Here is a 24,655-nt window from a genome sequence, read left to right on the forward strand (position 1 = left end):
CCTGGCAGCATCAGCATGAAGAGACCTTATGGTGGCACAATGACAGAGCCTGGAGGAAGCAGCAGCATGAGGGCCATGCCAACTGAGGGTTGAGTCTGAGGAACCCACCGACTGTTGACTGGGGGTGTCAGATGTCACTTGGGATGAAGTGGATGACCGAGTGAACCAATCAATCATGGCTGCTAGGTTGCTGGTCAAAACACGACCATTAGCTGACACCGGGAACTTAGACCACTTGTTGCAACTCCTGCTGCCACGCGCCCCTACTCTGCTGTAACCTCTGTCTGCACCTGATGAATTTAGGCCTCTACCACACCTCTGTACATGGCCTGGCACTTCTTTGCCTGACATACTTGTACAACTGAGTGTGTATTAGACATGTGCAATTCGGTTCGGCACGAATGTCTAATTGACCAAATTTTACCGTTTTCGGGCATTCGGACTGATCCGAATGCACGAAAATATATTTTGAACATTCCCGAATAGCCACGATAATACGAATAGCAAAGTAACGAATGCATTCGTTATTTACCGAATGCATGCGGTAAATAACGAATACATTCGTTATCCGTAAACGAACGTAAAGAATTAATTCTAATAACAAAAAAATAATAAAAGATACAGTAGTGCTGGAAACAATTGTATCTAATGAAATGTATATTTTTTATTATGAAATGTTTATTAATTTTTAAACAGGGATCAATTTATGTGAGCGGGTAAAGCACTAAAAATGTGGCCGACAATAATAAAAATGTAGTGTGTGCGTGTTTTTCACTTTTTTTTTTTTACAGGAGTAGTAGTTATCTGTACTAATTGACAGATCGCCGGGGTCCCTTGCGATCCTCTTGTACAACGTATAGATGCGGCGGCAGCTCTTCTATGGTCCCCTGCACTCACGTATATATACACAATATTCATATTTCCCGCAGAGCTGTGATTGGCCAGATGGTTCCAGCCAATCACAGCTCTCTGTGACAAATAGGAATATGTGTATATATACGGCCGTGCAGGGGACCATAGGAGAGCGGCCGCCGCATCCATACATTATACAGGAGCATCACAGCGGGTGTCAGGAGTGATTCCCGCAGTGATCTTTCCTTTACTACAAGTACTACTACTCCCAACATGGAGTACACTCTGCTCCATGCTGGGAGCTGCAGTACCTGCATTAATAGACAGATCGCAGCGAGTGTCAGTTGGGAGTATTAGTACCTGCAGTAAGGGACAGATCCCAGCGGATGTCACTCCTCCTGACACCCACTGCACCCTCCTTATGTGAATGTCGGGATCAGCTGTTCTCAAGGCTACAGAGTCGGGAGAACAGCTGACGCTGAGCCGTAGGTATACATCGTATATCTACTGCCCAGCAAGAACTTACAGTGAGCCTGCAATGTGTATACAGTATACACATTGCTGGCTCACTTAACCACTTGCTGAGCTGGGCCCTATGCGCAAGCCCAGCAAGGAAAGAGTTAACATACACTGCTGGACAGTGTAGGTTAACCCTTTGGGCGGTATACACTATATACAGTGATCTATAGATAGCTGTATATAGTGTATACAGAAGACGAAGTCCGCTTACTTCTCTCGAGTACCGGGCAGGTCCGTGTGGAGCTACAGTGATCTATAGATAGCTGTATATAGTGTATACAGAAGACGAAGTCCGCTTACTTCTCTCGAGTACCGGGCAGGTCCGTGTGGAGCTACAGAAGGGAACAACGCTAGTTAATCTGAAGCTCTGTTCACATTGTCCATTTTGTATAATGTGAACAGACCCTTCTGGCAGTGTCTACCCAGACAGGGAGACTCCAGCTGTTGCTAAACTACAACTCCCAGCATGCCCAGACAGCCAAAGGCTGTCTGGGCATGCTGGGAGTTGTAGTTTTGCACCAATTGGTGGCTCCCTGCTTGGGTAGACATTGCATCTGTCTCTCCCCAGCGGACAGCGGACAGCGCCAGCACCAGACATTGCATCTGTCTCTCCCCAGCGGACAGCGCCAAAAATGTCATAACCAATTTTTGGTGTTTTTTTTCTTCTTGTTTCAGATCCGTGTATGCAGAGGATTACTGCGGATTCGATGGATTACGGCGGATTTTTATTTTTCTTTTAATAAAATGGTTAACGAGGGCTGGGAAAAACAGTGTGTTCCATGCTGGGAGTAGTAGTTCTACTTAAAAAATGTAAAAAAGTGAAAAAAACGCACACACTACATTTACATATAGATAGCTGTATATAGTGTATACCGCCCAAAGATTTAACCTACACTGTCCAGCAGTGTAAGTTAACTCTTTCCTTGCTGGGCTTGCGCATAGCGCCCAGCTCAGCAAGGGGTTAAGTGAGCCAGCAATGTGTATACTGTATACATATTGCAGGCTCACTGGGCAATAGATATACGATGTATACCTACGGCTCAGCGTCAGCTGTTCTCCCGGCTCTGTAGCCTTGGGTACAGCTGATCCCGACATTCACATAAGGACGTCGCAGCGGGTGTCAGAAGGAGTGGCATCCCTGGGATCTGTCCCTTACTGCAGGTACTAATACTCCCAACATGGAGCACACTCTGCTCCATGCTGGGAGCTGTAGTACCTGCATTAATAGACATATCGCAGCGAGTGTAACTTCTGACACCCGCTGCGATCTGTCTATTAATGCAGGTACTACAGCATGGAGCAGAGTGTACTCCATGTTGGGAGTAGTAGTACTCGTAGTAAAGGAAAAATCACTGCGGGTATCACTCCTGACACCCGCTGTGATGCTCCTGTATAATGTATGGATGCGGCGGCCGCTCTCCTATGGTCCCCTGCATGGCCGTATATATACACATATTCCTATTTGTCACAGAGAGCTGTGATTGGCTGGAACCATCTGGCCAATCACAGCTCTGCGGGAAATATGAATATGTGTATGTATACGTGAGTGCAGGGTACCATAGAAGAGCAGCCGCTGCATCTTTACATTATACAAGAGGATCGCAAGGGACCCCGGCGATCTGTCAATTAGTACAGGTAACTACTACTCCCATCATGGAACAGTGTGTTCCATGCTGGGAGTAGTAGTTCTACTTAAAAAATGTAAAAAAGTGAAAAAAACGCACACACTACATTTTTTATTATTGTCGGCTACATTTTTAGTGCTTTACCCGCTCACATAAATTGATCCCTGTTTAAAAATGAATAAACATTTCATAATAAAAAAAGATACATTTCGTTAGTTACAATTGTTTCCATCACTACTGTATCTCTTTTATTATTATTTTTTTATGGTACCCTACGAAATTTTTATAAAAAAGGTATCTCCATAATTTTTGAGGATCGCTAAGGTACAAAAAAGAATATAAAGTTTTACCGAATGTACCCGAATACCGAATGTATCCGAAAAATAAGACCGAACAAAAAATCAAAACTGAAAATATTATCGAACCGAAAATTTTTTCCAAAACGAAAAAATTAAATGAAACTAAACAAAATTTTTTCTAGTGCACAAGTCTAGTGTGTATATATTACACTTATTACAGGAAAATACACCCTAGTATAGTTACACCTGAATTAGGCATTAAAAGCAGGTGTATAGGTATTTATGGCCTTTAACAATAACTGGCTCCTATAAGTTTTGTAACGGGTCACGGCAGGTGGTGGATCCTCTTGGCCTGTGTAGAAGATGACATGAGCCGTGCCAGGGAGCGGAGTCTAAGATGCCACTGGTTTTCACCAGAGCCCGCTGCAGGATGGTCTTGCAGCGGCAGGTGGCACGCGGCACCCAGGTCGCTACCCCTGGCACAGGTAGCTGGGAGATGACGTGGCACAGAAGGTGACCAGCAGGACATGACCAGATGGCAGAAGGTCTGGGCAGGTAACACAGGTGAAGGGTAGGTAGCAAGGAACCGGTAAACAGGAACACAGGACTTTCACAATGGCAATAGACAACCAAAGATCCAGCAGGGAACCAAGGGAGGAGCTGAAATTTAAGGACTGGGTGCAGGTGTAGACACCTTGATTAATTAAGCACTGGCTCTTTAAGAGTAAGAGTTCCAGTGCATGCGCCCTAGGAGGCGTGGGCATGCGCTACAGGGACACGGAGAGACGGAAGCTGAGGAAGGTGAGTGACAGGCAGAGATTCCCATTCGGGCGCGTCCCGCGATGCGAATCTCAGCCCCGCTGGTAGTGGGGAAATGAGCAAAGAGCGCTCACGGCCGGCGTTACAAGTTTAACAGGAAAAAAAATAAAAGCGCTGAGTGTGTATATGTTACACTGAGGATAGGAAAATATGCCTCAGTATGGTTACACCTGAATTAAGCATTAAAAGCAGGTGTAGGTATGTATAGCCTTTAACAATAACTGGCCCCTATGAGTTTAACAGGAAAAAAAACGTAAAAGCGCTGAGTGCGTATATATTACACTTAAGATAGGAAAATACGCCTCAGTGCGGTTACACCTTAATTAGGTGTTAAAAGCAGGTGACTTGGTCTTTTAGTGCTCACACTAACTGGCCCCTATTAGCTTTAGAGTAATACACCCCAGTACAGTTGCAACATCACGTGCACTCTCTCTCTCTCTACTATCCATGTCTATCTGCCTGTCTGCAGTGATGTGGGCTTCAGGTGAATTGATTCACCCCTGTAAAGATCTTTTTTCTCAGTAACACACAGACAGGCACTGTCTGCTTTCTCAGGAAAAATCCCAGTAATGCCTGTCTGCAGTGATGGCTGTCGAATATATAAGGCTTTGACATCACAGGGCTGGCTACTGATAGGCTGCATGCCACATGTGATTCAGGGTGATCCCGCCTACTCTCAACTTCCCAGAGTTCCTTGCCGCATGTCCTCACACATGTAGCCGCCATTTTAGATCCCCTGGACTGCACAAAATGGAGTTTAACCTGTTGGGGACGAAGGGCGTACCTGTTCGCCCTTTGCCCACTCCCTTTCGATAACGCGTGGCCCCGCGTCATAGCGGGGCGGGCCCTGCCTGTTAGAGGCCTGGACCCGTGGCTAATAGCACACGGCACTGATTGTGGTGCAGTGCACTATTAACCCTTTAGACACAGCGTTCAAAGTTGATCACCACGTCTAAAGTCAAACTCAAGTGCTGACGGTTAGCTCAGGGGGCTGTTCAGGACTGCCTCAGTGAAATAGCGGTATCTCGCACAGCTGTAGGACACGAGGAGGGTCCCCTTACCTGCCTCCAGGTGTCCGATCGCCGAATGACTGCTCAGTGCCTGAGATCCAGGAATGAGCAGTCAAGCGGCAGAATAATTGATCAATGGTTTCCTATGAGAAACCATTGATCAATGTAAAAGATCAGTGTGTGCATTGTTATAGCCCCCTATGGGAGCTACAACATTGCAAAAAAAAAAAAAAGTAAAAAAAAAAGTTAATAGTGATAATTTATCCCCTTCCCTAATAAAAGTTTGAATCACCCCCTTTTCCCATAAAAAAAACTGTGTGAATAAAAATAAACATGTGGCATCCCAGCGTGCGTAAATGTCCGATCTATAAACAATGCATTTCAATATATACTCTGCGGAAAAAATAGACATGTCTACAGGATTACAATTTTACAATTCATTTCATATCATTAGAATCACCGGGTCATATATCAAGTGTAATATCCATTTCTTATTATGATGTACCATGGTCCCTTATGGATCATTTTATAAATACAGAAATCTGATACAGTTACTGTACGAAATTACACTTATTATGTTGGGTTTAATTTAGATGAAATACAAGTGGGATGTATGATTTATATATGAATATACTCAAAATATTGTAAAATATGAACTTTTTAGTAATATGTTATTTGACAATATACTTACCTGATATAAATTTTTAAGTATCCAATAGGAAAAAGAAGCGGAGCACTCACCAGACCTTGAATGCAGGTTGACTTTATTGACCGAAGCGATCAAAGGCACATCGGGGGGGGGGGGGGGGGGGAGGGTGTGTGTGTGTGTGTACAGACAGGGGAGTGTAGCTTAGAGACGCGGGGGTATCCTCTCGGTGACGGACCATTGCGCGCTTCGGCGCGCAACGGTCCGTCACCGAGAGGATACCCCTGCATCTCTAAGCTACACTCCCCTGTCTGTACACCCCCCCCCCCCCCCCCGATGTGCCTTTGATCGTTTTGGTCAATAAAGTCAACCTGCATTCAAGGTCTGGTGAGTGCTCCGCTTCTTTTTCCTATTGCAAAAAAAAAAATAATAAATAGGATGGTGGGAGCTACCCTTTAAGGACGGACCCATTTTTTACTTTAATAACTAGGATCTTTTTTATTTTATTTGACTTGGTCTCTTTAAATAGTAATAACTTTAGAACTTTAGAACGCTTTTTCTGAGCGGAGCGATTATGAGATAGTTTTTTAGTAACATATTGTACTTTATAACAGTGGTGCATTTTTGTTGATACATGCAGCATCTTTTGTAAAAAAAAAAAACTCCAAAATATTGTGAAAAACTGGAAAGTCTGGTGTTTTTTTAAATTATATTTTATTATTATTTTTGTACATTGTGCGATAAAAGTGATGTTATATTTAATCGTCAGTACGATCATGGCAATACCCCTTTTATATAGCTTTCTATGTTCTTTTTCCTTTTCTGAGCAAAATTCTTTTTCTGCCATTCATTTTCCAACAGACATAACTTTTTTATTTTTCGTCCCATTTCATTCAGTGAGGGTTTAATCTTTGTGGGATAAGCTGTACTTTTTATTGGTCTTTTTATTCTACTATTTGTACCAAAGTTGGCCAGTTTGTACCCTTGGTGAACAGGGGGAGTGTGCTCTATGGTGTCCTCAGACTCTATGGTTAGCACTGTTGTCGTCTTGCAACCATGGTGTCCAAACAAGGTCGACATAGGCATTACTTTGTATGTTTATTGTTACAAATTAATTGACTTTCTATGAAATTAGGCCTAATAAGTGTGTATTTGAGATAGGAAAATTTCTATTTTTCTTATGACTCCCACTGAGGACTAGCACTAATGTAAGGAACTGCAACCTCTATACAAAATATGTTGGCACTATAAGAGTAACAAAAAATATATGGATTACAATGGTAGCACTAACAATAATAAGAAACAGGTTAATTATTAACTGGTTTAATAAATTATTATAGACAGATAGATATGTCAACCAAATGAGGTATATTATACTGTATAATGATACCATGTCCTTCGTGGAATGATATCAGATGTAAGTTGGTAATAAGCATGTCTTGCATAAATGTCTTAACTTTGTACTTCATGGTCATTTCCTAGCTGCTGTTTTTAATTATGCAATGTATAAAGGCATTTATACAAGCTAAGATCTTATTCTGTAGCCCCCACCATCCCAGACTGCCATCCTCAGCCCTGAAAACTTCTGCTGAGATTTACCGCACCCCACCAAACATCAACAGTCATAGCTAAAAAATGTCAAAAAATAACAGGAGGCCTCATAACAGCAGCAAGAAAACACATTATTGGCTAGTTCTGGCCTTATAAACATCTAATTCAAAGGTCAGAACAAATATAAAAAAGAAAATCTGTTCACAAGCCCAAAAATGAACAAACAGGAGAACCTGGATGCCTAGATTACTTGGCATTGAATTGCAACACACAGTAGTGTAGAACATAATGCATAAATCCTAATGACACTGAGTTTGTGTCTGTAAGAATAGTGAGCTTGAATGCTGTTAAGTTACAAAGGATGCTATTAATATCATTAGGGTCTACTGTAGTTTCTGTTTGTTATGACAACGTGTTGTATGATAAGATAGACACAGGATACTTAACCCCTTAAGGACGCAGCCCATTTGGGCCTTAAGGACGCAGACAATTTTATTTTTACGTTTTCGTTTTTTCCTCCTCGCCTTCAAAAAATCATAACTCTTTTATATTTTCATCCACAGACTAGTATGAGGGCTTGTTTTTTGCGCGACCAGTTGTCCGTTGTAATGCCATCACTCACTTTACCATAAAATGTATGGCGCAACCAAAAAAATACTATTTGTGTGGGGAAATTAAAAAGAAAAACGCAATTTTGGAAGGTTTTGGAAGGTTTCATTTTCACGCCGTACAATTTACGGTAAAAATTACATGTTATTTATTCTTTGGGTCAATACAATTAAAATGATACCCATGATAACATACTTTTCTATTACTGTTGCGCTTAAAAAAATCACATACTTTTTAACCAAATTAGTACGTTTAAGATCCCCCTATTTTGAAGACCTATAACTTTTTCATTTTTCTGTATAAGTGGCGGTATGAGGGCTCATTTTTTGCGCAGTGATCTTTAATTTTTATTGATACCATATTTGCTTATATAAAACTTTTAATACATTTTTTATTAATTTTTTGGGGAATAAAATGTTATAAAAAAGCAGCCTTTTTGGACTTTTTTTTTAACGTTGAAGCCATTCACCTTACGGTATCATTAACATTTTATTTTAATAGATCCGATATTTACGCACGCGGCGATACCAAATATGTATATAAAATATTTTTTTAACACTTATTTGGGGTGAAATTTGGAAAATGGGACAATTTACGTTTTTATTGGGGGAGGGGTTTTTTCAAATTTTTTTTACTTTCTTTTTTTACTTTTTATACTTTTATTTTTACACTTTAATAGTCCCCATAGGGGACTATTTATAACAATCATTTGATTGCTAATGCTGTTCAGTGCTATGTATAGGACATAGCACTGATCAGTGTTATCAGTCATCTGCTCTGGTGTGCGGGAAGGCAGATCAGAGCAGAAGGCAACGGAGCCAGGTGAGGGGACCTCCGTCTGCCATGCTGGATGATCGGATTGCCGCGGCAGCGCTGCGGGCGATCATCCATTTAAGTGACCGCGATGCTGCAGATGCCGTGATCTGTATTGATCACGGCATCTGAGGGGTTAATGGCGGACATCCGTGGGATTGCGGATGTCCGCCATTACCGGTGGGTCCCTGGCTGCGATCAACAGACGGGACCTGCCATGCATGATCCGTGGTTATGCTTAGGACGTAAATGTACATCCTGGGGCGTTAAGTACCACGTCACCAGGACGTACATTTACGTCCTTCGTCGTTACGGGGTTAAATGAATATAAATGTCATTATATCTGTTACTTCTAATTCAATTTTCATGACTAATTGAAAACATCCTTACCTACCCCCCGTCCCTCCCCGGGTCCACTGATACTGGCCCCAGTTGGTTGGCATTTTTGCCGGTTGTTGTCTACGATGAGACTACATCAGGTTCAAAACTAGTTGTATGTATTTTTATACTGTTTAACTAAGATTGCAATGTACTTCTCTGTACCGTTTCCTTGATTTCAATAAATATATCTTTTGACACTAATTGCAAACAGAGGTTATATAGTTAAATGGCAAATTAATGGATTATCTCATATGCTGTTTCACATTACTGTGATCTAAGCAGACTTCTCAGTAGGGACATTTATCAATGTTTGCTTATGTATTCCTTTTTTTAGTACTTTTTTCTTTCCTTTTTTTTTGCTTATGTGTGACCTATTTATCAACTGGTTTCAGCCTGTTGATAATTTTCTTTCACGTAAGCAATTTCTTCTTTTTTACTATGGTAGTAGCTTTTTCTGCTCCATGTTTGAGCTGGAGTAAATTTAGTCAATTTTTAACCTTGTTGCGACTTTTTTTGCGCAGTTGCGACTGTCGCAGTTAATAAATACCTGACTACCTGTAGTCCATTTTAAAATTATTACTTCAAAGTTAAGTTTTTGAAAACTTGCTTTTCTCGCTTTCCAGTCAAAATGTCGCACGAAAAATCGCGTAGTCGCTGGTGCAAAATTTTTGCGACATTTTTAGTAAAGAAAGATTAACTAAATCGCTTGATAAATGCCTGTCCTTGATGTTATAGCCCAAATGGATGTTGTAATGGCAATAATAAGGTTTAAACTAGATATGCTAGATTTTAATATTATGTAGTCATGAAGGTATGTACAAATAGCATAAACTGTTTAACTTTCTTAAATTGAACTAAAGGGGTTATCTTTACTAATGATCTAAAATAGTCTAGAGCAAGTCAGTAACCCTTTATACAGAGAAAAATCTGTTAGATGGTCTAGAGCAAGTCATAACAATAAAGACAGAGTAATCTTTGTTAAATGGTCTAGATCAAGTCAGTAACCCTATATAAAAAATAAACTATGCAAGATGTCTGTCAGCGAGTTAGTAACCTTATACACAGTGTAAACTCTATTAAATATTCTACAGTACATCAGCAATACTATACACAGCTTAAACTGTATAAAGCTGAGCACCGCTATACACAGAGTAAACAGTTAAATATTCTAACCCGGGTCAGTAATCCTGTACTTGATACTCTCTGTAAAATGGTTTAGAGCAAGTCGATCACCCTATTTACAGAGTTATCTCTGTTTAAGGGTTTATTTTAGGTACATTATTAAAAAAAAAAAGCAGTTTAAAGAAGAAGCAGACTGAACCATGTTAACGCTTCCATAAATAATGTACTTATCCAACTGATAAACATTTCATACATTTGCAAAAAAAACTGCCATTTAAGATAATTTTTTCTCTAAACTACATTCTACAAAATGCAGTGATATAGCAGGAAGAGTTTCTCTTACCATGGATGCTTGTGCTGAAACAGATGTGGCCGGTGTGAGAAAGGAGCAAAAATAAAAAGTATACCTTACCCCAAGGTATACCCCAGGCAAACGGTCTGCATAATCTTTGCCAGTATATAATCTTTGCCATATTTGGCTATCTTATAACACAAAAATGTCAAATAGGAATGCTCAGTAGTGCACAACTTTCTTCTGTTAAGTTGTCAAGCATATTCTTCCAGAGGAGCTATTCATTTTCCATGCAACCTATTAAAGAAAGATTATATTTTTAGTAAAGAAACCCTGCTATGTCATATTGCTCAATGACAGCAACCTAGGTATTAATTTACTATAGATGACACCTGATATGGTTTAACTGCACCGAATACAGATTAAAATTTCTAGACATCTTAGCTATGATTCTCAAGGTGACAAAAATCGCTCTAAAAAAATTACACATTATTTTGGTGCTGGAAAAATTAAAACAAATGTAAAAAAAAAAGCTGATTAAAATAAAGGTGCTGTAGATTTCCACATCCCCATTCTACTCACAAAAATGAGATTAAAAAAAGATCTGTAGGGTAATAAGAAGGGTAGAAATGTTGCTGGTAAAAAGTCTGTACACTGAAAAGATAGAGTGAAACCTCCCCCTCACCAGCTGCAACACACAAAGGTTCCTGCTAGAGAGGAGTAAGGAGAGTGTAGAAGGAGGGAAGGAAAGGAGGGAAGGAAAAAGGGAGAGGGGGGGGCAAGAGGAGAGGGGGAAAGGAGGGAGGTATACTCCTCCTATACATTCTTCCTTTTTATTTTTATTTTTTTTATAGATGACCTGTTTCTGGTGATATTTGGGAACTGTACAGAAAGCAAATTTTTGTCATGATATGAATTCTAGCACTAATAACGATCTTTTATATTATGAGTGGTCAGTGTTTAGTGACCTTTTCACATTTCAGTTAAAGGCATCCCTATATTACTTTCTTCTTAGTGGATAAGAGCTTGCCACTGTTCTGGTATGAGTTATATACTATTGATCAGTCATACTCAACTTTTTAGTAGGTCCGCTTATCCAGGTCTGCCATCCGGTGAAGGTCTGAGCTGAATGCTAAGGCCTGGTTCACAAATGGCGGCCTCAGTGCCAAACGAGCAACTGAAGTGTAGAGGATGTATGACCTGAAACCACACACTGTACCCCTGAATATAATACTGCCGCATACTGTACCCTTTGAATATAATACTTCCACACACAGCACTCTCTGAATATAATACTGCCGCACACTGAACCCTCTGAATACAATACTACCACACACTGTACCCCTGAATATAATACTGCCACACAATGTACCCTCTGAATATAATAATGCCACACACTGGGCCCCTGGTATATTACTACCACTCACTGTTCCCCTGAATTAAAACTACCACTCACTGTGCCCCTGAATATAACACACCCTGTACCCTCTGAATATAATAATGCCACACACTGTACCTCTGGTATATAACTGCCACACACTGTACACCGGAAAATAATTCTGCCACAAACTGTACCCCCTGAATATAATAGAAATTATACAATATAATAATAAATTGTTATAGATTGCATGTTCTTGTGCTGGACAATCTCTTCTTTTGCTATACTGTGCTCTTCACCAGTCCGAGACGCAGCGGGGAGTTGTGGGTAAGCTGGACATTGCTTGTTGTTTCTCTTAACACATCCTACATACATATACACATCCCCTCATCCATAGTCACCTCGCCCCCTTATGCATCCTCAGTCACCTCCCCCGCACATCCATCTATCCATCCATCCACAGTCACCTCACCCCCCATCCATCCATCCACAGTCCTCTCGCACTCCATCCATCCACAGCCACCTCGCCCCCATCCATCCATCCACAGTCACCTCCCCCCCATCCATCCATCTAGTCATCTCGCCCCCCATCCTTCCACAGTCACCTCGCCCACATCCATCAATCCACAGTCACCTGGTCCCCCATCCACCCACAGTCACCTCGCCCCCCCATCCATCCATCCACAGTCACCTCGCACCCCCCATCCATCCATCCACAGTCACCTCGCCCCATCCATCAATCCATTAATCCACAGTCATCTCGCCCCTATTCATCCATCCACAGTCACCTCGCCCCCATCCATCCATCCATCCACAGTCACCTCGCCCCCATCCATCCATCCACAGTTACCTGGTGTCCCCAGCCATCCATCCATTCACAGTCTCCCCACACACACACACCCATCCTTCCATCCATGCACGGGTCTCCTCCCCCCTCTCACCATCCATCCACAGTCTCCTCACCTCCCCATCCATCTACAGTCTTCTCACCCCCCCCAACCCATTCATCAATCCATCCATCTTCTCATCCCCCCAACCCATTCATCCATCCATCCATGGTCTCCTCACACACACATTCCCCATCCTTCCATCCATGCAGGGGACACCATGCCTAACCTCTCCTCACCTCTCCCCTCGGTCCTCTCACTCCTCCCCCAGCTGGTACACTCACCCTCCAGTGCCGCTGGTAAAATGTGAGGTAGCGCGAAGGGTGCTGTTTCTGTTCTCCTGTGTGCACTGCCGGTGATCTGCGGGGTCAGACACAGGGACCTGTCAGGGGCTTGGAGCAGACATGCATGTCTGCTCCCAGCTGTCCCTGTACTGTCCGGCCCTGCACAGATTTTTAAAGAGCCCGTGCTGGGGATGAAGGTAATGGACCTGCTGTGGCCACATAATGTATAGCACGGTCAGCGCTGCTCCCCCAGCGCTCCTTATAGGCAGAGATTTTAACCCCAGACTCGTTGCTAATTGTTGCGCTGCAGCAGTGCTCCCGCTGTCCTGACACTGCTCTAACTACAAGTGCAGTGACCTGACATGTTTTGCAAATGAATAAGGGGAGATCCGGCCGGAGGTCTGGATGACTGGTAGCCGTGGTCTGGATCTGGGCGGTGGTCCACCAGTTGAGTACCCCTGCTATAGATAATGTTTATTTCAGTGATCTTTCTACTACATATTTAGCTATGTCTCTTTCAAACCACCCCACCACCCCAGCAAAAACCTTTTCAAGTTATGTTTACCATTGAATATTTGCCAAAGTTTACCTGTCATGTCAAAACTGGTTCTGCCTTTAGCTTGATTAAATAAAAAAAATGGAAATGAAGAGACCTTTATATGACCTTGAGCTAAAAGAATAAAAAAAAGTGACATATTCGTGTTGTGTAGTTCTATTGCTAACAAAAAGCTATTTTTTTCCTGATATTTATGTTATTTCAGAATAGGGCAATAGTTTAAGGGCAGCAGTATTACAGTGAATGAAGGGTAAAAACGTTGATCAAAAGTTTAAGAGAAAATGTTTTTATGGAAAACTAGAAAAAGTTAAAAAATGTTTACCTCTAGCGATTTATATAGTACAGCGTAACAACTTACTGAAGGGAGATCTACCACGAACAGGGGTCAAAGGTCATGAGAAGAAGGAGGAAGGACTAATTCTGCAGCTGATTCTAATTACTTGTTTTCTTGGCTTGATTAAATATTAGTAAAACTGGATTACATTAGAACAAGTCATACTAAGGGCACAGGGATAGAGAGCAATTACACAAGGTACAAAATGATGTAGAGGAAATTATAAATGACTTGAAATAACAAAATGTATGACTGAGCAGGGTAAGGCTAAGTTTCAACTTGTTTTTTTTTGTGGGGGGGGGGGGGGATGCCAAGAAAAACGCCAATTCTGCCACATGGCGTTTTTTCGGCCAAAAAACGCTGCGGTCAGATGCTAGCTGTAAGAAATTGCTAAATTATTTTTCCACTTTGCATTTTTCAGTTTGGCATTCTTTGGCATGTTGAGCCACTGGCGTTTTTTTCCCTGAAATCACGGTGTTTTTCTCCAATAGAAGTCTATGGGAGTAAAAAACGCCATGTAGGTTTTAACTTTGGTGTTTTTTTGGCGTTTTTTATTCTCTTTTTGACTTTATCGATCCAATAAAGAGATACCTTTTTAATGAAATTTCGTAGGGTACCATTAAAAAAAAAAAATTCTAAAGATACAGTAGTGATGAAAAAATTTGTATTTAATGAAATTTTTCTTTTTTATAACAAAATTTGTATACATTTTTAAACAGGGATCAATTTATGTGGGTGGGCAGGGAACTAAAAATATAGTCGACTATAATAAAAATGTAGTGTGTGTGTTTTTCATTTTTTATTCTTTTTTAGGAGGAACTACTACTGTTCCATGATGTGAGATGTACTAATTGACAGATCGCCCTGTGTTCCATTGTGATCCTTCTGTATAATGTATAGATGCGGCTGGCCTCTCGTCTATGGTCCCCTGCCAGATGGTTCCAGCCAATCACAACTCACTGTGGGAAATATGAATAGCTGTATATACACGTCAGTGCAGCGGACTATAGAAGAGCAGCCGACCGCATCTATACGTTATACAGGAGGATCACAGCGGGTGTCAGGAGTGACATCCGCTGTGATATTTCCTTAACTGCAGGGACTACCATGATGGGAGTAGTAGTACCTTCAGTTAAGGAAAGATCACAGAGGGTGTTACTCCTGACATCAGCTGTGATCATCCTTTCTATTGCAGAGATGTTGAGCGGCTCTATACAGCGCTCGCATCTCTGCACTATACTCCGGCCAATGATATGAATGAGTGATGTTCTATTCACATCACTGGCCGGATGGAGTATAGTACAGAGATGCGAGCGCTGTATAGAGCCGCTCCACATCTCTGCTGGACGATCGCATTGAGCAATATGTCTTTTAGTACAGGTACTACTACTCCCATCATGGGACAGTCTGTTCCATGCAGGGAGTAGTAGTACTACCTAAAAAAAATGTCAAAAAAGAGAGAAAGAAAAGTGAAACACACCCACCCACTTTATTAAAAATGAATTCAAATTTCAGGTACCATAAAAAAAAAACGCCAAAGGGGCCAAAAATGCACAAAAATGCCAGAAAAAACACCAGACGCAGGAAATTGCACTGGCGTTTTTTAAAGCGTGTTTTTTTTTTCAAACCAAAAAATGCAGGAAAAAATACAAGTAGAAACTTAACCTAACTGTTCATAAAATGGTCCATTGCATGAATCAGGTACATATTTGCTTTAAAACATGTGCATTTAAGGTTTGCTGACAACCCTTTATCTTTCATTGTGACACTAACTGATTTCCTAAGTGATAGGGGGTTAAATATGAGTTAAAAGCTTTTCTTCTATGAAATATGACAGCATTTCCTTAACTACATTTTTCTTATAACTATATAGAACAAATTACAAAAGCATACTACCATGCCCACGTCATTTATGCAGAAAAGAATGTGTCTGGAGATGAACTGGTCATTTTTACTTACCAAGCTACCAAACAAAGCGAGAGTATCCTGACAAGCCACAGATTATATTGATGACATATTATGTGAAGGCTTAATCCTGTGCCCCCTTTAACTATTTCCACTTCCCCCAAAAGAAGTCAATAATAATTTCAGTGCAAAGAAACAGAAACCTATATTGCTTCCTTTTTATACTGTTAACATAAAGAGAGCTAGATGTGTAGTTCAGCTTTGTTTTCAATATAGTCAGCTGTATTTTTAGATACTAAGGTTACAGACAGTTTTTCATTAAAAGTTATCAGAGGACCCCCTGGTAGGTTCCATGTTAGGCTAGGTTCACACAGCCGTTGGTACCCGTCCCAATATTTACCCTTTCAAGTAAAATAACGGATCATAATAAAAACGGGTTACCGATGGGTGCAAACGGATTACAAATTAGTGCAAACGGGTCTAAGTAACCCGTTTTCTTTAACGGTTGAAAACTCCTATTTTATATCCATTTGCACCCGTTTTAAACCCGTTTTAATATGTTAGCATCCGTTTTTTGTCATCTTTTTTGTTAACCCCTGCATAACCTTCTTCCCAGATTTAACTCCTCCTACTATTCCAAGACCAGGGAAAGGGTATAAGAGTGATCAAGAAGAAGAGGAATTCAGTCTGTGAGGAAGAGAGTTGCTGCCACTGTATTCTTCTGTTACCAGACCTTTTATTTTAGAATTTTACAATGTTTACTGCACATCTTTATTTCAGGTTTGATGTCCTTCAGCGGAGGATCCAGCGACGCGAACAGCTGGAAGAGGAGCATCGAGAACGGTGACGGCGTTTGTGGATCCATACTATAACATCAGCCCGTCCAACACGTGGAGTATATGTTACCTTCTTTGAGGAGCTGCGGTGTCATCCTGACAAGTTTACCGACTACCTGCGGATGTCGTTGGCCAGTTTCCAAGAGCTGCTCCAGAGGGTATCATCGAAGATCCAGCGCCAGGACACCCATTGCCGCAAATGCATTTCTCCAGTGGAGCGCCTTATAGTCACCTTAAGGTATGGCAATTTTATCAAGTGTGACTTTTGATGCCTCATTAACCCCTTAGGGACTCAGCCTATTTTCACCTTAAGGACTCAGCCCTTTTTTGCAATTCTGACCACTGTCACTTTATGCATTAATAACTCTAGACAAATACAAAAGAAAAAGAAACGCTCCATAGTGCATTAACCGGGCAAGTTGAATTTCACAGTAGTTTACTGGAAGCGCTTATCCGGTAGGTTGTGTACCAGGCACAACACTGTTGAGAGTTTCCAAAATGCAGCCAGTCCCGCCACCACATAGGTGTAATGGTTACAGCAACCTCCAAATACTCCCAAGGGACTTCAATAGGCGCAGAAAGGATGAGGAGTAATAGATGTATAGATGATAGCATTTATTTGCAGAACAACGCGTTTCGACGCCAGGACGGGCGTCTTTCTCAAGTTCAGAAAGACGCCCGTCCTGGCGTCGAAACGCGTTGTTCTGCAAATAAATGCTATCATCTATACATCTATTACTCCTCATCCTTTCTGCGCCTATTCAAGTCCCTTGGGAGTATTTGGAGGTTGCTGTAAGCATTAATAACTCTGGGATGCTTTTACCGATTATTCTGATTCTGAGATTGTTTTTCGTGACATATTCTACTTTAACAGAGTGCCAAATTTTCATCGTTACTTGCATCCTTTCTTGGTGAAAAATCCCAAAATGTCGTGAAAATTTAGCATTTTTCTAACTTTGAAACTCTCTGCTTGAAAGGAAAATTGATATTCCAAATACATTTTATATTGATTCACAAATACAATATGTCTACTATATGTTGGCATCATAAAATAGACATATGTTTACTTTTTGAAAAAAATTAGAGGGCTTCAAAGTATAGCAGCAATTTTCAAAATTTTCATGAAAATTTCAAAATCTGAATTTTTCAGGGACCAGTTAAGTTTGAAGTGGATTTGAGGAGTGTTTCTGTGAGAAATACCCCATATATGACCCCATTATAGAAACTACACCCCTAAAAGTATTCAAAAGGACATTCAGAAAGTTTGTTAACCCTTTAGGTGTTTCACAAGAATAGCAGCAATGTGGAGGAGAAAAATCATAATCTGCATTTTTTACACTAACATGTTCTTGTAACCCCATTTTTTTTTCATTTTTAAAAGTGGTATTAGGAGAAAAAGCCCCCCAAAATTTGTAGCCCAATTTCTCTTGAGTATGGAAATACCTCATATGTTGACATAAAGTGCTCTGCGGGCTCACAACATGGCTCAAGAGGGAAAGAGCAACTGTGGGATTTTTTAAAGCGAATTTTGCTGTCATGGTTTTTGGGGGCCATGTTGCATTTAGGAAGCCCCCATGGTGCCAGAACAGCAAAAAAACAAACAAACACGTGGCATACTATTTTGGAAACTACACACCTCAAGGAACATAACAAGGGGTATAGTGAGCCTTAACACCCCACAGGTATTTGACAACTTTACGTTGAAGTTGGATGTGAAAATGGAAAATTAGATTTTTAACACTAAAATGATGGTGTTACCCCAAATTTTTCATTTTCACATGGTGTAATAGTAGAAAATGGACCCCGAAATTTGAAGCCCAATTTCTCCCGATTAAGAAAATTCCCCATATGTGGACGTTAAGTGCTCTGCTGGCGCACTGCAGGTCTCAGAACAGATGGAGCGCCATTGGATATTTGGAAAGAGAATTTTGCTGAAATTGAAGTCAGGGGCTATGTTACATAATTACATAGTTACATAGTTAGTACGGTCGAAAAAAGACATATGTCCATCGAGTTCAACCAGGGAATTGAAGGGTGGGGTGTGGCGCGATATTGGGGAAGGGATGGGATTTTATATTTCTTCATAAGCATTAATGTTATTTTGTTCCAGGAATGTATCTAATGCTGTTTTAAAGCTGTTAATTTTTCCTGCTGTGACCAGTTCTTGAGGTTCCATAAGTTCACAGTTCTCATGGTAAAGAAGGCGTGTCGCCCCTTGAGACTAAACTTTTTCTTCTCCAGACGGAGGTAGTGCCCCCTCGTCCTTTGGGGGGGTTTAACCTGGAACAGTTTTTCTCCATATTTTTTGTATGGGCCATTAACCCCTTAAGGACGCAGGACGTAAATGTACGTCCTGGTGAGGTGGTACTTAACGCACCAGGACGTACATTTACGTCCTAAGCATAACCGCGGGCATCGGAGCGATGCCCGTGTCATGCGCGGCTGATCCCGGCTGCTGATCGCAGTCAGGGACCCGCCAGCAATGGCCGACGCCCGCGATCTCGCGGGCGTCCGCCATTAACCCCTCAGGTGCCGGGATCAATACAGATCCCGGCATCTGCGGCAGTTCGCCATTTAAATGAACGATCGGATCGCCCGCAGCGCTGCTGCGGGGATCCGATCATTCATAACGCCGCACGGAGGTCCCCTCTCCTTCCTCCGTGCGGCTCCCGGCGTCTCCTGCTCTGGTCTGTGATCGAGCAGACCAGAGCAGGAGATGACCGATAATACTGATCTGTTCTATGTCCTATACATAGAACAGATCAGTATTAGCAATCATGGTATTGCTATGAATAGTCCCCTATGGGGACTATTCAAGTGTAAAAAAAAATGTAAAAAAATGTAAAAGTAAAAGTAAAAAAAAAGTGAAAAATCCCCTCCCCCAATAAAAAAGTAAAACGTCAGTTTTTTCCTATTTTACCCCCAAAAAGCGTAAAACATTTTTTATAAACATATTTGGTATCGCCGCGTGCGTAAATGTCCGAACTATTAAAATAAAATGTCAATGATCCCGTACGGTGAACGGCGTGAACGAAAAAAAATAAAAAAAAGTCCAAAATTCCTACTTTTTTAATACATTTTATTAAAAAAAAATTATAATAAATGTATAAAAAAATTTTTATATGCAAATGTGGTATCAAAAAAAAGTACAGATCATGGCACAAAAAAATGAGCCCCCATACCGCCACTTATACGGAAAAATAAAAAAGTTAGAGGTCATCAAAATAAAGGCATTATAAACGTACTAATTTGGTTAAAAAGTTTGTGATTTTTTTTAAGCGCAACAATAATATAAAAGTATATAATAATGGGTATCATTTTAATCGTATTGACCCTCAGAATAAAGAACATATGTCATTTTTACCATAAATTGTACGACGTGAAAACAAAACCTTCCAAAATTAGCAAAATTGCGTTTTTCGTTTTAATTTCCCCACAAAAATAGTGTTTTTTGGTTGCGCCAAACATTTTATGATATAATGAGTGATGTCATTACAAAGGACAACTGGTCGCGCAAAAAACAAGCCCTCATACTAGTCTGTGGATGAAAATATAAAAGAGTTATGATTTTTAGAAGGCGAGGAGGAAAAAATGAAAACGTAAAAATTAAATTGTCTGAGTCCTTAAGGCCAAAATGGGCTGAGTACTTAAGGGGTTAATATACTTATATACATTTATCATATCCCCCCTTAAACGTCTCTTCTCAAGACTAAACAATTGTAACTCCTTTAATCGCTCCTCATAGCTAAGATATTCCATGCCCCATATTAGTATAGTCGCGCTTCTCTACACCCTTTCCATCTCCACAGTGTCCCTTTTATGGACTGGTGCCCAAAACTGCATATTCCAGGTGAGGCCGTACCAATGCTTTATAAAGGGGGAGTATGATGTTCCTGTCCCTCGAGTCAATGCCTCTTTTGATACATGACAATATCCTGCCGGCCTTGGAAGCAGCAGCCTGACATTGCATGCTATTCTGTAGTTTGTAATCTACAAGTACACCCAGGTCCTTCTCTACCAGTGACTCTGCCAGTTTAATCCCCTCTAAGACATACGATGCATGCAGGTTATTAGTACCCAGATGCATAACTTTATATTTATCCACATTGAACCTCATTTGCCAAGTGGATGCCCAGACACTTAGTCTATCGTCATCTTGTAACCTATACACCTCCTCTATAGACTGTACCATGCTACAAAGCTTGGTGTCATCTGCAAAGATAGAAAAAGAGCTGTTAATGCCATCCTCTATATCATTGATAAATAAATTAAACAACAGCGGTCCCAGTACAGAACCTTGGGGTACACCACTAATCATTGACCACCACTCTCTGGGTATGATCCATGAGCCAGTGTTCAATCCAGTTACAAACTAAAATTTCCAAACCCAAAGACCTTAACTTACCTGTCAGACGTCTATGAGGGACAGTATCAAACACTTTAGCAAAATCCAGAAACACTATATCCACAGCCATTCCTCTGTCAAGGCTCAGCTCTTCATAAAAGCAAATTAGATTGGTTTGACAACTTCTATCCTTAGTAAACCCATGCTGGCTATCACTTATAATACAATTATCCCCTATGTATTCCTGTATGTAATCCCTTATAAGTCCTTCAAACAATTTACCCACAATGCACGTTAAACTTACCGGTCTATAGTTTCCTGGGGAAGCCCTTTTGAAGATTGGCATCACATTCGCCTTGCGCCAGTCCCTTGGTACAATATCAGACACCGGTGAATCTCTAAATATCATGAACAGGGGTACAGATATTACTGAACTTACCTCTCTGAGGCTGGGTCCACACTACGTTTTGTCCCATACGGGAGCGCATACGGCAGGGGGGAGCTAAAACCTCGCGCTCCCGTATGTGACCGTATGCGCTCCCGTATGTCATTCATTTCAATGAGCCGACCGGAGTGAAACGTTCGGTCCGGTCGGCTCATTTTTGCGCCGTATGCGCTTTTACAACCGGACCTAAAACTGTGGTCAACCACGGTTTTAGGTCCGGTTGTAAAAGCGCATACGGCGCAAAAATGAGCCGACCGGACCGAACGTTTCACTCCGGTCGGCTCATTGAAATGAATGACATACGGGAGCGCATACGGTCACATACGGGAGCGCAAGCTTTTAGCTCCCCCCTGCCGTATGCGCTCCCGTATGGGACAAAACGTAGTGTGGACCCAGCCTAAGAACTCTTGGGTGTAGTCCATCAGGTCCTGGAGATTTGCTTACATTTAAATTACTTAACTTACCTTTTACCATCTCTACATTAAGCCAGTTCAGTACATTACATGATGTGTTACCAGCACTGACCTGTCCAATGTCAGCTCCTCCTTCCTTAGTATAAACAGAACTAAAGAACCCATTCAGTAGCTCCGCCTTCTCTTGATCACCCGTGACAACCTCCCCATTATGATTATTATTATTATCATTACATGCTCTGTCCTTGTTTTTTTTGCATTTATATATCTAAAAAAATATTTAGGATTAGTTTTGCTTTCTTTGGCCACCTGTCTCTCATTTTGAATTTTTGCTGTTTTTATTAAATTTTTGCAGATTTTATTAAGCTCTTTGTACTGTTTAAATGTTATAGCTGACCCATCAGATTTGTATTTTTTGAAGGCAATTTTTTTGTTGTTTATTGCTCTTTTAACATCATTTGTCAGCCATGTGCATTTACAAACCTCCCATGGTGCCAGAACAGCAGAAACCCCCCACATGTGACACCATTTTGGAAACTAGACCCCTCCAGGAACATTTGAAGGGTTACAGTGAGTACTTACACCTCACAGGTTTTTTAACAGTGGTCCGTAAAAGTGAAATAATTGATTTTTAGGACTGAATTGTTGGTTTTAGTTTTACAAGTAGTAAGACAAAAAAACTCTCCACAAAATTTGTAGCCCAATTTCTCCAGAATAAGAAAATACTCCATATAAGGGGGAAAAGCACTATGCGGGTGCAAAACAGGGCTTAGGAGTGAGACAACACCGATGAGATTTGAGGCCTAAAGTGGTGATTTGAACTGCAATGGTTAAGGTTCTGATGTAAAATCTAAAAAAAAAAAACAGCAAGTGACCCCAATTTTGAAACTGCACCCCTCAAGGAAGGTAACAAGGGGTACAGTGAGTACGTATACCTCACAGGTTTTTTGAACAGTGGGCCGTAAATAGAAAAATTAAATTTTTTTTACTCTAAAATGCTGGGGTTACTCATGCTGGGGTTACTGGCATATCAGTAGCTGACGGTTACTAGTGATAATCTGCATAGGCCATATTCGAATTCGCAATATTTAGTGAATATATGGACGAATATTCGTCATATATTCGCGAAATTCTCATATTCGTTATATTCAAGTTTTTTTTGCATATTCGAAAATATATTCGCGAATATTGAGCCCTCCCTTCTTTAAAGGGAACTCTGTGATTTTTCGCCCATTGTGGTCTATGGGGATCTCACGGCATGTAAAACAGTAAGCTAAGCTGGACTGTCTCGGCAGCACAGTGGATGGGAGACCACCACGGGTTTGAGTCCCGGGGTGGGACAGAGTTTTACAGTGATGTGGTTTAACTTTACTTTCCTGGAAACGCTGCTGAGTTGCCCATAGCAACCAACCAGATTGCTTCTTTCATTTTTCACACGGCCTCTGCAAAATGAAAAAAGCGATCTGATTGGTTGCTATGGGCAACTCAGAAACTTTTCCTGGAAGTTTCTGAGTTGCCCATAGCAACCAGATTGCTTCCTTCATTTTTCAGAGGCCTTTTCAAAAATGAAGGAAGCAATCTGGTTGGTTGCTATGGGCAACTGCACAACTCTTCTTCTACGCTGGCTTTGATGAATCTCCCCCAAAGAGGGAGATTTATCAAAACCTGTTCGGAGGAAAAGTTTCTGAGTTGCCCAAAGCAACCAACCAGATCGCTTCTTTTCTTTTTAGAGGCCTTTTCAAAAATGAAGTAAGCAATCTGATTGGTTGCTATGGGCAACTGCACAACTCTTCCTCTACACTGGTTTTCCGCATATGCACATATTCGCAAATATTGAGCCCTTCCTTCTTTAACCCCTTAACCCCTTAAGGACACATGACGTACTGGAACGTCATGTGTCCGCTCCCGATGTATAACGCGGGGCCACGGCGAGGCCCCGCGTCATAGCGGGACGGGCCCGGCCTCTAACAATGGCCAGGACCCGTGGCTAATAGCGCACGGTATTGATCGCTGTGCTGCGTGTTATTAACCCTTTAGACGTCTAAAGTGAAACTGAAACCATGCCGGTTAACTCAGTGGGCTGTTCGGGATAGCCGCGGCGAAATCGCGGCTTCCCGAACAGCTTACAGGACAGCAGGAGGGTCCCTACCTGCCTCCTCGCTGTCCGATCGCCGAATGACGGCTCAGTGTCTGAGATCCAGGCATGAGCAGTCAAGCGGCAGAATCATCGATCACTGGTTTCTTATGAGAAACCAGTGATCAATGTGAAAGATCAGTGTGTGCAGTGTTATAGGTCCCTATGGGACCTATAACACTGCAAACAAAAAGTGAAAAAAGAAGTGAATAAATATAATTTAATCCCTTCCCTATTAAACGTTTGAAACACCCCCCTTTTCCCATAAAAAAACACAGTGTAAATAAAAATAAAAATAAACATATATGGTATCGCTGCATGTGGAAATGTCCGAATTATAAAAATATATCATTAATTAAGCCGCACGGTCAATGGCATGCGTGCAAAAAAATTCCAAAGTCCAAAATAGTGCATTTTTGGTCACTTTTTATATCATGAAAAAATGAATAAAAAACGATCAAGAAGTCCTATCAATGCAAAAATGGTACAGTTAAAAACTTCAGATCACTTCAGAAAAATGAGCCCTCATACCGCCCCATACACAGAAAAATAAAAAAGTTATAGGGGTCAGAAATGACAATTTTAAACGTATTAATTTTC

At 41.2% G+C, this 24,655-nt stretch overlaps 1 protein-coding gene across 1 annotated transcript in view; it reads right to left on the reverse strand.

The window, feature by feature from the left end:
• SCUBE3 (signal peptide, CUB domain and EGF like domain containing 3) overlaps window positions 1-24,655 on the reverse strand; it is a 1,482,089-nt gene that overhangs the window by 1,174,541 nt on the left and 282,893 nt on the right. The window contains exon 4 of the mRNA XM_056557668.1: window positions 10,590-10,835. Within this exon, the coding sequence (XP_056413643.1) occupies window positions 10,590-10,719 (130 nt within the window). The 5' untranslated portion in view covers window positions 10,720-10,835. The remainder of the gene's footprint in view (window positions 1-10,589; window positions 10,836-24,655) is intronic.

The sequence above is a fragment of the Hyla sarda genome, chromosome 2, assembly GCF_029499605.1.
Source record: "Hyla sarda isolate aHylSar1 chromosome 2, aHylSar1.hap1, whole genome shotgun sequence".
Lineage (NCBI taxonomy): Eukaryota > Metazoa > Chordata > Amphibia > Anura > Hylidae > Hyla > Hyla sarda.